Source organism: Colossoma macropomum, unplaced genomic scaffold (assembly GCF_904425465.1).
Source record: "Colossoma macropomum unplaced genomic scaffold, Colossoma_macropomum, whole genome shotgun sequence".
Lineage (NCBI taxonomy): Eukaryota > Metazoa > Chordata > Actinopteri > Characiformes > Serrasalmidae > Colossoma > Colossoma macropomum.
This window is the reverse complement of record NW_023494800.1, coordinates 17,502,551-17,517,631: the sequence shown is the minus strand read 5'-3', so window position 1 is coordinate 17,517,631 and position 15,081 is coordinate 17,502,551. Positions and strand designations below refer to the sequence as shown.

At 39.0% G+C, this 15,081-nt stretch overlaps 1 protein-coding gene across 1 annotated transcript; it reads left to right on the top strand.

Moving 5' to 3' along the window:
* The first annotated feature begins 2,153 nt into the window (after positions 1 to 2,153).
* Positions 2,154 to 13,827, top strand: LOC118819977 (EGF-containing fibulin-like extracellular matrix protein 2). The gene is made up of 11 exons (XM_036588035.1): positions 2,154 to 2,364; positions 4,882 to 5,095; positions 5,857 to 5,905; positions 6,087 to 6,299; positions 6,817 to 6,939; positions 7,041 to 7,157; positions 8,229 to 8,348; positions 9,460 to 9,579; positions 9,746 to 9,872; positions 11,120 to 11,315; positions 12,890 to 13,827. The coding sequence occupies exons 2-11, from the start codon at positions 5,003 to 5,005 to the stop codon at positions 13,049 to 13,051; spliced, it is 1,320 nt and encodes a 439-aa protein (XP_036443928.1). The 5' UTR covers positions 2,154 to 2,364; positions 4,882 to 5,002; the 3' UTR covers positions 13,052 to 13,827.
* Positions 13,828 to 15,081: the final 1,254 nt, after the last annotated feature.

Genomic DNA, 15,081 nt, shown 5'->3' with positions numbered 1-15,081 from the left:
CTACTGTGTGCTGTCATGTATCTACTGAGACAGATAGAACAGAGAGCTCTTCTGTAAGTGCAGAGGAAGAACAATGTTTTCTCGCAGTGAAAAACAACTGCAATGGTGTATTTGTGTGTGTGAGAGTGTGTGAATATGTGCCTCAGGGGGTAGTTCAGCAGCAGGGGGCTACAGTTGGCCCAGTGGCTCCAGAGAGGGCGGATGAGGGGGGTGCTGACGGGAAACTTTTACTGCCTTGTAAAAACCCCTGAACTGTGACAGCTGTCACCCCATAGCCATCCCAAATGGCCGTGGAAAATTCTTCTTAAATTTCAGCAGAAAAGTTCTGCGACCTCTTTAGGAGATTTTCACTTAAGCTGCATTGTGCCCAGCTCATAAGATTGGCTGTATTTCAAAAAGCCTGACTACCTCAGCCGCCTAGCCGTTGTGCTAATGGTGCTCAAACCTTGTGGGTGATGAGGAAATATGACATGTTCCTGGCACTGTGTTAGTGCGTTCCAACAGCAGATACAGGGGACTGCTCTTCGGGTTACGCTTTTCCTTTCTCACTAATTTGTGTCCACATTCCTTGAGCCCCCTCACAGCCAGTAAAAATCCACAATGACAGATCTGAGGGGGCAGATCCTAGATACTCCAGATACACTTTTAAAGGGCCCATATTATGAAAAATTGATTTTTTTCCCTTTTTTAAATAAAAAAAACTTAAACGTTTCTAAACGTACCATTCACCCATCTGTCTATATACTCAATATATGGAAACTGAGCTACAAAAACAATGCTTTGCATTCATTGTTTTTGTGATGTCACAAAAACAAATGCACTTACATGTAGCTGCCTGTCGGGCCTACATCACGTAAGTCCAACAGATTCACATTCAAGTTACAAGGAGTGTTTCAGCCCTGATTGCATTTTGAAAAAGGCACAATACATGGCAGCCAATAAGAACAGTGGTCATGTGAAAATAAATTATGGCACATAATTTTGGTACAAATAGTTTTGGTACATATTTCACACAAACATCATGAATGGACTTAGTGGGCTAAAAAAAAAGGACATGGTCCTTTAAAGGACCCATATCCTACATTTTCTTGCATTTTATTGTTGATGTTTGTGTGTATTTATGTTCCAAATGCAGTCATAATCGATCTTTACATGACCATTTTCCAATGATATTGAACATGTTTCTAATATACACCTGATATATGTAAAAGAATTCAATTCTGTATTGTGCCTCATTCAAAAAGTAGTCTGGACTGAAACACTCCTTATAACGTCACTAAACTGCTGTAGGCTGAACAGGCGGTTATATTTAAATGTTTTGGTTTTCATAACAACAAAAAACTATGAATTCAAAACAAATGGACTGAGGAGTGAATGCTGCATTGTGGAACTTTAGCAATATTTATATACTACATTAAACTCTTTAATAAAAAAAGAGGAAATTTAGATTTTCCATGATGTGGGCCCTTTCAAGATCCATTTTGGTAAATGGGGTGAGTGTGAAGAATCTTTTTAGGTTTAAAGAACCTCCACATAATGTAAAGTTTCCATATCAACTAAAGTTTCTTACACACTTGAAAAGGATGGTTCCTCAAGGGTTCTTTAGTAAAGATGATAGTTCTATAGAACCCTGAAGCACCAGAAAGGGTTCTTTTATTGTTACAAGCTTGATATCATAACAGTAGCCTGTCTTTACTAAAGAACCCTTGCAGAACCATCCTTTATAAGGTGTAGGAACAGAACTTCCAAGCTAAGGACCGTGTAAGAAACTTGAAAAAAGAGTGTACGTTGAGGGAAAAGTTTAAAAAGTGTCAAAAAAACTTAATGTGACGAGACCAGTTAAGAAAAGTGCTTTCAGGAGCCCAAATTAAGTTGTATGAGTATAAATGTTCCAAAGGACTCGACTTTGTAAAAGCCAGGTGTATTGTTTTTCTGAGGGATTTCAGGCAGGGGTGGGGCGACTGTACATGTTGCTTGTGTTTCTTGCTGCATGAGAGATGAATTTGGAATTTGGGCCAGAGACCAGGAATTTGAATCCTAGGGGGATAGAAAGAGACAAGAGGAGAGAGGGAGGGAGAAGGGTGGCAGAAGGGGGGTAAGTGGGCTGTCTTAAGTTAATTCCGTCACACACACACACACGGCCCTGCACCCCTCCTCTATACACTATAAACACACATCTATTGAGCTATAACTGGAAGCACGCTGTCTGTGGCGGGAAGACTTAGAGGGAGCAAAAAGAGAGCCTGCATATCACCAACACAGAGGCACAGGCGTGGAGGAAAGAGCAGAAACTCCAAAGAGAGTTTGTAATCCACATGAGGAGAGGCTTCAGCCTACCATACAGGAGCTGGAGACTTACACAGAGTGAGTGGCTGAAGTTTCTTATTACTGTTGTATTCTTTGATTTAGATTCCTGTGTACTGCTTCAGAATTCATGTTTTAATTTGATATTTAATTGAATACAGGTCTTGTGTTCTAGATTGTTTTCTGTTTGTTTTGCTTGGCTAAGTTTAACCCCTTGAACATCAGTATGATTATTCAGTTATTAATCTTCAGACTTTGTTAACTGCTAATTCTCAACAGCTGTAAATTATGCAGTAACTACTATGAAACCATTATCTGAAGTTATGTGAAGAAGAAATTCATGTGTGGGCTCACACACGAACCCCTGGGGTTTAAAGGGTTAATAGATGGCTGTCACAGTCCAATCATGAACAGTTTAATGCAAATCAGTACGAGAATAAATAATAAATGTCTGCGTTACTCACAGTAAGCATTCAGCATTTCTGCAGCTCTCATTATCTGCTCTTATCTAGTGCCTACTGTCTGTTAGTCACATAGCCATTGTTGACTATTATGGACTTTGTTATTAGATGACAGTGAAAATCAATCACAAGATCAACAGGAAAGTATCACAGCATAGAGCACATTGATTAATGCCGGAGCAATTCATCTCAGGGCCCTCATCTTACTTTTCTAGTTGATTTGGCGTATTATTGCTGTTACTAATGCAGATATTACATCTACGGTAGATAGTACATAGGCCTCTGAGGGGAATGAAATGGCAAATTGAATAAGCCAGAGCTAAAATATACTTAAGAGTAGCATTTAAAAAGAAAACTTGCTGAGTGTGTTGTACACTATTTAAAGGGCTCGTATTATGGAAAACTAAATTTTCCTCATTTTTTTTTCTAGAAGCTAGTAGTAATATGTAAACATCATTAGAGTTTCAGAACTTAATGTTCACTCCCCGGTTATGTAGATCATTTCCTGAACTCATGCAAAGTAAGAGTTGAAAACCCATTTTACGGTTTTAACTGGCTTGGACTTGACACTAAAATCCTTTAGCTTGAACTAATGATTGGGCATTGCATCTTGTCACTACCAGTACAAAAATAAAGCCTCCAAAACTTTACTAAATATTTCAGTAGTGACAATTTAAGTTATTGAGTTATTTGAGCAGAACTCAAAAACACTGGCTAGTACATGACTAGCAAATACAGCTTTGAACAGTTGTACATACATAAACGTGCAATATTTTTCTTTAAAACACAAAAAGTTTACTTAATTGCAGAAAATATTTGTTTTGGTAGTAACAATGCTAATTTTACATGCTGATTTTCAGACCTTTGGACAGATTTACTTCAAAACAATGGGATCTAACTTATCAACATATGATTAAGAGGGACAGGGATGCAGTCTCACTCCCTGCTATAAAATGCAGGGGCGTGGCTAAAATAAATCTCTACTTACGGACTCAAACTCTTTGTGTTTCGGTAGTGACTGAAAATGTGAGACAGCATAAATAATAAATCTAAATGTTTCACTAAACTTCACTTTAAAAGAAATCAAAACATAAATATCTCAATTAATTCTTTGAGTTTAAATAGATTATAAATATCTATTGTCTGAATATTTGAATTTTTATTTAAATTTTTTATTCATTTGTTTTTGTTGTTTTTTTGTACTGTGTGCAGTTTGAACTAATTCAGTAGAATGGTCTACATGTGGAACCTGAGCTGCAAAAAAAGTACATTTTGGATTAATGTTTTTGTGATGGCATAATCACCAATTCCTTTACATGCAGTACTGGGCAAAAGTCACTTTAGCTTGTTATTTAGAACAGTTTATCTTGACCATGAGTGTGTTTATTTGTTTGTAAAAACACTATATAACATTAGAATAAATACAAACAATTCAGCCTACAGCAGGTCAGCACTGCCCATTCATGTTGAAGCTATAAGGAGTGTTTCAACCCAGACTGCTTTTGAATGAGGAACAATACAGCACAATCATTTACATGTATACATATCTGAGTCTTAAAGGCACAGCCTGTTGAACACAAAGCGATAAAGAGAGATTGGACAAGTTTGGATCATGTAAGAATGAAAGGCTGTTTCTGATACATTTAACCACACAAACGTGTCATAAATGGACCTCAGAGGTAAAAATAAAATGGAACAAAAACATAGGACATGAGCTCATCTGATTTCTGAATGAAGTCTGATTTGGTTAAGGCTCAGTGTGATTATTCTCACTCGGGGCAGGCCAGCGCTCGTGTTCCAGCACAAACACCAGCAGCAGCAGCAGACACACTGCTGCCCCCACACATCAGAAGGCAATTTTTCTTCTTCACACTTTCTTTTCATGCGCTGTCTAATTTTAACAAAGAGATAGCTGATAGCTGATTCATATGAATGCAAACTTTCATCAGAGCATAACAGTCAGCATAGCGTTCACTGCTAAAAGCATACTGATCGTTTTTTCTTTCACTTCCAAAGTAAATGATATCATCAGAATGTCTGGCTCATGTTGTCTAACTCTTTTTTCCTATTACTTTTTTTTTCTCTCTCTCTCTCTCTCTCTCTCTCTCTCTTTCAGTCATACTGTGAAGTGAACAGCCCCTCCTCCACCTGTGTTTGGGCCTTTTAACTGTGAGTGTGTGAGTGTTTAAAGGGTCTACACATCTGCTCCTGCAGTCAGTTGTGTTCTTGGTGTAATAATGAAGGAAGCCCACGTCCTGCTGTGTGTTTGTCTGGCTCTCTTTCCTGCTGCAAACGGTCAATCACCTGCTGCTGAGAGTGACACTTACACGGTAAGCTCCACCAGAATCAGTCAGAATCAGAAAAGTTCAATACCCAAGAAGGTGTTTTTTTAGTTTGTTTTTGCAAATGCTCACACAAAGACAGAAAATATTAATTAAAAAGTAATGAAAAGTGATTAATGTATATACACAGTGTAAAATGTGAAAAAAGTAGCAGCCATGCTAAGTAGGGGTGTAACAATACACATATTTTCAGGTTTGCTGCAATTTTCAATTCTGGTATCATGATTTGGTGATGATTTCAACTCTGAGATCATGATTTTTTATATTTATTTTATGTGTTTAAAAAAGTCAATTCTATAGAGTTCCAATGACATAATACACAAATTATTTGGCTCCAATTAAAAGCAATATTTCTGTGTTATGTTGTATTGAGCTAATGTTAGCCTACACTCCTTAAACTGATGGTTCCACCATCTTACTTTAAAGCTTGTCTAACCTCACAATAGTAGATATGAAAGAAGACAGTAGATATGGAAGAATTAGTGGGCAATTGGCTATGTGCTCAGAGTACACAGATTAAATGGACCATTCATACTGTGTAGTATGGTAATAATGCTCAACTGCAATAATTTTAAACTTTAGGATCAGGTATGTTTATCAACAGTATACCCTTTTTTCATCTGTACATCTTAGTCCTGTGTTTGTAAGGCCAGAGAAGAACTGCTTATCTTTGCACATACAGTATCTCTGTGGTTGCAGAGCATTTGTGAAAATGTGTGTCCAAATATCTCTTTCTGTGTGTGTGTCAGGAATGCACAGATGGCTATGAGTGGGATGTGCAGACCCAGCACTGTAAAGGTGGGTGGCAGGTCATGAGAGAGATGTGATGAGATGATACATTTGTCTGCTAATTACCATGATCTGGTGAAATGTCACTCACACAGACGTCTCGTCCTTGTCCGCTGTCTGTTTTCAGTCTGTCAGCATGTTCCAGTCAAGAGGCTAAAACTGTCTTTTTACTCTGTCGTTCTTTTCTCAGACATAAACGAATGTGAGACGATTACAGGAGCGTGTCAGGGAGAGATGAAATGCTTTAACCATTATGGAGGTTACCTGTGTCTACCTCGCTCCGCCTCAGTCATCACCGCCCCCGAGCCCTCCGGCCAGTCAGAGTCCAGCCTGCCTGTGGGGTCCAATGAGTCATTCAACCCCTGTCCTGTGGGCTATGAGGCTCAGGGGGAGGCCTGCGTAGGTAAGGGAGATATATCACGATAAGAGCAAATACTGTTATATTGCCCACCCCTTTGCTAACTTTCTAAAAATAAATATGAAACAACTAAATATCTATTTTTTCTATATTTACTGTGCCCACTTTTTGTCCTAATTACAGCTTCCATTCTTTTCGAGAGACTTGCTTTCAGTTTTTCAAAAAATCTGTAGGGATATTTTTCCATTCTTCCAAAGTTCAGTCTTAGAAGTTGGTTGCATTTCTGCTTCTCATGATCCAAGTAATCTCAAACACATTCAGTGATGCTGAGGTATGAACCCTGGGGTGGACAGTCCATTGTTCTGAGAACACCAGTAACTTCTTTGTTTGATTTTTTAATGTTTTTTCTTTTCTCAGTAATGGCTTCTTGACAGTTACACATCCTTTCAGAACCTTAGCATTGATGTCTGGCTTTTGCACAGTCCTGTGAATATTGAATATGTAATGAAGTGAGGATGACTTAAGTACTAAGTTTATGCCAGACATCTGTCTGTGTGTACAGATGTGGATGAGTGTGCGCTGGGCCTGCATGACTGTCAGCCAAGTCAGGACTGCATTAACACACAGGGCACCTACACCTGCCAGTGCCCCGAAGGCTACAGCAAGATCGGCGTGGAGTGTGTTGGTGAGAAAATGGCTGTCATATGATCCGATCTAAAGTCAGAATCTTTTTTCATTCACAGTGTCAGTATGTCAGTATGTGTTAACACTCTTCTCTGCTGGTAGATATTGACGAGTGCAGGTACCGCTATTGCCAGCATCGCTGTGTGAATGTGCCCGGATCTTTCTCCTGCCAGTGTGAGCCGGGCTTCCAGCTGGCGGGGAATAACCGCTCCTGTGTGGGTGAGTCAATAGCTCCCAACACAAAGCTCACACTCTGATCTAGTGTTACTGACCACAAGTGATAGATATTTCTGAACCATTGCATATACTAGAACTATTCACTCCAAAGTGTTCTGTTATGTTCATTGATTCTCACAAGCTGAGATATTTTTGCCAATTTTTGCTTTGTTTGACATTTTTGTGATAATTTAACATAGTATAGATGCAGTTCATTAAAAATCTGAAAAATGATTGGCAGAATCAAAATAGTCATTTCTGCCTGTAATGTCTTGCCTTAAGTTTCTCACATAACCATATGGTTACATATTGTTTTTCTGTGATTTGTCATAACATTTAGGGAGACATACAGGCAGGATGCAAGCACAAGTCCATGATTTTACTGGATTCATAAAAATGTCCTCTAAAGTATTAAATGGAAAAAACACTAAAGCTCAAAATACTTAAACGGAAAGAAAACAAGAGACTAAGGGGCATTGAGGAAACCAATACACAATAGGGAAAACACAGAACAGGGCCTGGCTGGGCAGAGGCCTCCAGAGAGGCTGCAGGCTTAGCAGAGACTTCTGCAGATGGGTTTATAGGTGAGGTCGTGAGCTGATGTGACCTGCGTGGTAACCAGGAATCTAGCTTTCAACATTTTTTTCCCTCTCTTTTCTACTCCAAGGCATTTCCTTTGAGAAGTTTTATTAAAAGTCATCTCAAAATCTGGCAGGGCAGAACAGTCTAGGTGCTGAAGATAAAGTTCACACCACATGACAAATGCTTTACATGTTGAAACTTCCCCATCATACTCACATGGGATACCGAAGAAGGCAGTGCAGGTTTCCCTACTTGGAGAGTAGAGAGCAGATTTTCCATAACCTGTGGGGAATTGTGGGTATATATAAAAGAACCAATTTGGTATTTGTGTTTTAGTCCAAAGAAAAGCATGTCCCTTACTTGTGCTGAGATTCTCCACACCAAAACTGGATTCAAGTAATTTTGGCTGTTGCTTAGGAAAAAAAAAACATGTTTCTCATGTATGAGTGTCTCATGGAGAGTGATGGGTCAGTGTTGTCTCTGTCTGTCCAGATGTGAATGAGTGTGAGATGGGTGCCCCGTGCCAGCAGAGGTGTTATAACACTTATGGGACGTTTCTGTGTCGTTGTGAGCAGGGTTATGACCTTGGCCCTGATGGCTTCTCATGCAATGGTATGTGTTCTTCTTGTCCTTTTTATACTGAATTGTTTCATGTTGTTTTGTCTGTTAAAGGGATGATATGGCCAAAAATAAATTTCCTTATGTAATTACTAGTCAATAAGCCAAGACATGCTTCTTTAGATTTGTTCTAGCCTATATTAGGCTAACGTGTATAGCAAGTAATTGAAGCTTATGGCCACACATTAGCATTGTGAAATTGAATGCCTAAATAATCACATATTTGCCTCAAACCATGTTGAGTTGTTAAGTAATCTTAAAAAGACTTGTTTATATGGTTATACTGTGTAACATACTGTTAATCTTCAGAAATGGACAAAAGGTTACCACGTAGCTAAAAGCAGTAGTAGCAGCTATTTTGAAGCTTGAATTTTGTTTGTACTTTTGTCTATTTTTTAAGATAACAGTCTGTCATACAGTGTCAGAAACCACATAAGCAAGTGTGTTTGAAATGACTTAACAACTCCACCAGATTTGAGCCAAGTCTGTGATGATTTAGGTATGCAGTTTGCTAACTGAGAAGCCTCCACCACTTATTGGCACCATTAGTGTTGTAGCATAAGTAAAGCTAAAGAAGCAATCTTACAACAAGTATATCTTGGCTGATGTTTGGGACAGTGGGGAACCCTCAGGGCCCAACAGAACATGGTCCAATCAGATTTTTTCCCCTGGTGTCTAAGTAGACACAACCAAACAACAAAGCAAACTCTCCCAATGGTTAAGACTTCAGAAGCTGGACAGAAAGCCTTGCATTAAATTAATTGCCAAAATAATTAAGGAATCAACAAATTCATTTACAAATCAATTCAGGGACCAATTCTTTGAGAAAGAATGGCACTCTGAAGTTTTGTGAAGCCCTAGGTACATCACTAACTGTGAATATGTGTAAAACAGCAGCAGCAACTGTATGATTTGGAACCATCAAATGTCAGTGTTTATTCTAGAACAGACAATAAATTTTCATGTGCACTGACGTTAGGGCTAGCTCTAATATCACGGTTTGCCATTAGTCTGGGGTGAGGAGAAAATAGTTTAAGTCTGAGTTTTTGCTTTAAGTATGTCTCTGTTTATCTTTATCTCTCCTTTTCTCTTTCCTCATCTGCAGACATCGATGAGTGCAGTTACTCGAGTTACCTGTGCCAGTTTCAATGTGTGAACGAACCAGGCAAATTCTCCTGTGTGTGTCCACAGGGATACCAGCTCCTGGGCACGCGGCTCTGCCAGGGTAAGGCTTTATTTTGAGAGTAAGATAACCTACTGCTCTCACTCAATGGGAGTGGTGACTCATCAAGGCAACAATTCAAGCTTCTTCATCCTGCCTTATACGATCTCTCAGAATCCGCCCATTCACACTTTGTTTTGTTTTTTTGCCATGTTCCTGCTTGTGGTAGATGTGAATGAGTGTGAGTCAGGCAGTCATCAGTGTGCAGAAGGACAGAACTGTGTAAATGTGCATGGAGGATACCATTGTGTGGACTCCAATCGCTGCCAGGACCCCTACGTCCAAGTCTCAGAGAAGTGAGTGACACACACACACACACGCATGCACACACACCACTGGTCCACAGTGGAGCAGTTTTCACTTGCATTTATTTTTACTTACACAATGTCAACAGGCATCCATACACTCCTTCTAATTAGTAAATTCAGCTACTTTAAGGTGCGCCCATTGCTGACAACTGTGCTCAATTGTGCACATCCAGTTTGTATAATCTCTATAGAAAAGCACTGCCAATAGAATGGGATGGTCTGAAGAAGCTGCACAAGAACCTAAGGTCACCATGCCCAGTGCCAAGTGTTGGCTAAAGGGGTCTAAACCCCCCCAGCACTGGGTCATGGAGCAGTGGAACTGTGCTTTCTGAAGTGCCAGTACCTTTGTACTGTGAGTTGGAGTGATGTTTTTGATTTTTGTATTTATTTATTAATTATTTGTTTTTTTGACAGGGACAGTACAGATAAACATAGAATGCAACACATGTAATGTATATAGGGCATCTAGCTTAAGCTAATTTGAAGCCCCATATATATATATTGAACATTGATATCTGACCTCACTAATGCTCTCATAAAATTATGACAGCAATGTTCCAACATCTAGTGTGAGACTGTTACTACAGCAAAAGTGGACAAACGTCCAGTTAATACCCTTGATTTCAGTAGAAAATAATGGATGAACAGGGGTTTACAGACTTTTGCACGCGTAATACAGCATGTACAATGTATATATATTGTGAATTACACACAGGAAATTCCTTCTTGTGATATTTCAGTATTTCAAGTATTTTGGGAACAACAAAATGTTATTAAATCATGGACAGTTTGTTATTTGCTTTGAGGTTTGATTACCACTTTTGAAATTCAAGGCTGTCTAGATGTTAATTTTATTAGAACTTCATTCATGATGTTATACAGCTCTCTCAGTCATTTTGGAAATATTTTAAATTTGTTCATTTTTACAGGTTCCTACTAATTATTTGAAACCTGTGAAGCTGCACTTGTCTGCACCCAAATTGATTTTTTAATTTCTATTTGAATTCTTGAAACCTTTTATTCCAAACATTTAAACAAAAGTCTCAAACTTTTGAATGCTCAAATAATTGCTTACAGGCCTCAAAATGATGTGAGGTCAAAGAGGCCACACAGGAAGCCTTCTGTGTATGTGTAACCAGGTGATCTGTTCTTCACCTCCATCTCTCTCTCTCTCTCTCTATTTCCCTCTATCTCTCCCTCTCTTTCTCTTTCTCTCTCTCTTTCTAACTCCATAGTCGCTGTGTGTGTCCATCGGTAAAGCCGGAATGCCGTGATCTGCCCTTTTCCATAGTTTTTCGCTACATGAGCATCACCTCTGAGCGTTCCGTGCCTTCTGATATCTTCCAAATCCAGGCCACTAGCATTTATCCAGGATCTTACAACACCTTCCGCATTCGTTCTGGGGATGATGCTGGGGACTTCTACATCCGGGTAAGTAAATATATTACTTATAATCAGTAATGATCAAAATGAGCATGCCTGTTAATAGGGTATCCCTCCCCTCTCTGCCCTCGTCACAGCGCTGCCATCATTCAAACAACCCATTTTAATACCAGTTTTAAAATGCCCTCGTTTGCTTGGTCTCACCATTTCCCCTGGGGGAGTCTCTGGCAACATCTTAAGGGCCATTCCATTAGCTCAAGTGAAGTGTATTAGATGAGTCCTTGCAGGAGATCGAGTGAACACAAGTGTCAGCATCACCAGCAGAACTTGCCCAGAAATCATTGTGCCCTGATGCAATTCCCTCTTCATGCCTGATGCCAAATTGTGGCAGACAAAACATTTGCTTTGCTAAGTTCACAATCAGTTTTAGGTGGCAAACCACTCCGTTACGCATGACTGCTGATGCAACTTCGTTACTTTGCTCTGCTAGCCGGCTAGTTAGCAGGCTAAAGGCTACACAGCTAGCAACAACAAAAATAATGACAACGTACCATGGTTCTAAACCAAAGCTTAACCAGACACAAAATTTCTGTACATTATGTCCAACCTTCTTAAAAAGTGTTTTGCATCACAAACCATGGCTGGTTGTATAGCTCACTGAGGCTAACCTAGCTGAGGGCTGATGCATTCCACTTAAATAATCTGCTCTTCATTGTCCCATCCTCCCCTTGTACTGCGAGTGGCCACATAGGTGTGACCAATGTCCAAAATACCCCTAGTTTCCAGTTTGGTAATGCAGTCTTCCACACATTCATTGAGATCTTACACATCCCTTTTGTCTTTGGTTTGAAAAATGAACAACAATTGACTCTTTCTACTACTCTCTTGGGAAATTAGGCAAGTTTTCAAATTTACAAATATGCTGTAGCATATAGGCTAAACAGTTTGATACAGCGCCACCCTGAAGCAGACCAGTGCTGCATATCTAGTTAGTGGAGCACACCAAAGAGAGGAACTTGGCGATTGTATTACAGCATCTTTTTTCCCTTAAAGGACAGCATAATGTCATAAGAAGTTTATTTTCAGGGACCACAATTTTTTAATTTTGGGCCATTCAGGGGATTGAAGAGGTTAAAGGGGGGTGGCATTTCACAGCCTGTGTGTGACAAACTTTCCAGTGGTGAAGTTGGAGAAGACATGTTAAAAATAGAACTGAAACAGAGCAAAAAGTCTGTCTGTGCAACAAGCAGTTTCTTTTTTATGGTACAGAGTAAGAACAAGTTACAAGTAACAAGCAACCCCCAATCACTTAATGTAGTCTATTGCAAGCTATCAAAATCTTCACTGTAATAAAACATTAGGGTTTAACTTTAAAAAGTGAGGTTTGGTTAGTTGGTCTGGGCTGCCTTAAAATCTTGATTGAACAAGAATCAGAATCTGTGTCTTACTCTATATCAGCTTACTTATATTTCAAAATTGTATGGCATTCCTTTATCTTCTAAGCAAAAATGGCAGTTTTTTTTCTCAGTACTACATTCTCTTCCAGACATATTAAGGGAACATAACTGATTCATGAAGAACAGAAAAGTGCAAGACTAAGTCATTCTCTTTTATCTTCTTAGCAAATCAACAACGTCAGTGCTATGCTCGTGCTGGCCCGGGAAGTGACTGGACCTAAAGAGTACGTTTTGGACCTGGAGATGGTGTCTGTCAACCCTCTGATGAGCTACCAGAGCAGCTCAACCCTGCGCCTTTCCGTCTATGTGGGGCCTTATGCTTTCTAGAGACAGAGAGGGAGAGTGAGGGAGAAAGTAAGCAGATGATGAGAAAGATGAGATGTGTGGTGCGGTGCTGGGAGAAGTCAGCGTGAGTAATAATGATGAGAGAAAGGGATAAAATTGGCACTGAGATTGTTCCTGAAAATTGACACACTTCTATGGGCTAGCAAACCTGTGAAATGTTTTTTTTTGTTCCTGTGTTTCTTACTTTAGCCTATGAATGTGGGCTTATTCTGGAAGGTGCTAAATCATTGGTACACTCATTTCTCTCACTTTCTCACCATAGACTCATACATATAATACACTCAATCACACACAAAAACCTCAGGTGTTAATGTACTCATTCAGAATTCCATGTGAGTAAATTTAGCTTTCTTGAAGATGATTTATCTCAATATCATTATCATTTTACTTTGCAGAGTTCTACAAGTTGTAAAGACTTTTTGAGTAATTTAGTGAGAGGTCTTTATCACAGATTTGGGTAAATGCATCAGCTCAATAGCAAACCAGGAACTGACAATAAAATATACATTCCTTTTTTACTTGTAGAAGGCCTGAAAACTGTCTTAAACCACTTTATCGATCTATAGAATGTGACTTCTGATAGATAACACCCTTGTTTCAATATAAGTGTTCCAAAGAGGTCAGTGCATTGATCAAGTTTTCTAGATGCTGTTTCATCTCGGTGATGCCAAAGAACAAATATAGATCATTGATTTTTTTTCTAATACGTACAAAAGGACTATCATGTTTTCTAATGGGAATAAAGTGTTTCAAGGTCCTACCTGTGTGCCTTTGTCTTCTTTGAGTACCTTACATGCGTGTATGCCACTAACCTCCACTCTTTCTTCTATCCGCATGCATGTTATTAGCCTCCTCCTTTCTTCTGTCTTCTCTAGTGCTACATCTTCAGGTAAATATAGGCCACTTCCTTACTTCACTTACTTGGATTTATTTTTATTCATCCAGTGCAGGTCCTCTTAAGACAGAGGCAGGACCTGAGTTTTGATGTCAGGACTGGGTCAGTAAACTAGGCCACTGAAGCCACTGAAAGCAAGAACAATTATTTTTGAAACAAATTGTCCAAATTGTCCCAATGATCCAAACTGCCCCAATGATCATAGTCAGCAACCATATTTGCCAAGTACAAAATGTTATTTGCCTAGTACAAAGAGTTTCTGTTACTACAGGTGTCAAAACAAATTCCAATAAAAATACAGAACATATATAAAATACTCAATACACTAAATAAAATACAAACAAAATAAACAGATGTGCAGCCTGCCAATACATGCTGACGTTGTCTACAGAGAAGAAATAAAGTAAGGTAGATTTGTGTACAGTACTGTGCAAAAGTCTGAGACTATCCCTTAAACTATTATTCCGAGTCAAAATGACCCTTAACTTCAAGCTTTTCATTGTTCAGTGTTACAAAAAAAGCAGAAAACAAATACTACAGCTTCTTAACAGCTACACATCCTTTCAGACCCATAGCATTGCGTTGTCTTCTCACAGTGGAAGGATGGACAGAAACACCTGTGGAGTTTTCAGATCTGAATGAAGAGTGAAGCTTGGTTTTCTCCTCTCTCTTAAAGACGAAAATTCTGTGTATCTGATGGTGACATTTTTGGTGGTCTTCAAGGTTTTGCCAGTTGTCAGGAGTTTCAGCTTCTCTGTTTTGTTTCAAGTCTAGTTTTGGAAACTTCTTTACTGTTTTTTCACTTACTTTGACTTTCATTACGCAGGTAGATTTCTTATATGTGATCTGAGAAATTTCTTCTTTAGCCTTTTTAGAGAAAGAAGTTTGTAAGGCAGCTAAGGTGTGTTTGGGTAGTTGCTTGTGTGAATGACAGTGTCTGTTTGAAGGGGAACATAATATCAGTGACAGTTCTGAGAACAGCTTTTATTGGGAGAGCACAGATTTAAAGTTGTAGTAGGTGCAAAAATAGTGGACAAAGTAAATACTGCAAGATTTGATAAACCTGAAAAATATCCCGCTGGTCAAAAGCAATAAATACTAAAAAAAATATTTAGTT

Coding starts and splice junctions, on each gene's coding strand:
- LOC118819977 (XM_036588035.1), top strand. CDS start 5,003: ATGAAGGAAGCCCACGTCCTGCTGTGTGTTTGTCTGGCTCTCTTTCCT. Junction 5,906..6,086: donor GCAGACCCAGCACTGTAAAG/GTGGGTGGCAGG, acceptor TTCTTTTCTCAG/ACATAAACGAATGTGAGACG. Junction 11,316..12,889: donor CTGGGGACTTCTACATCCGG/GTAAGTAAATAT, acceptor TTATCTTCTTAG/CAAATCAACAACGTCAGTGC.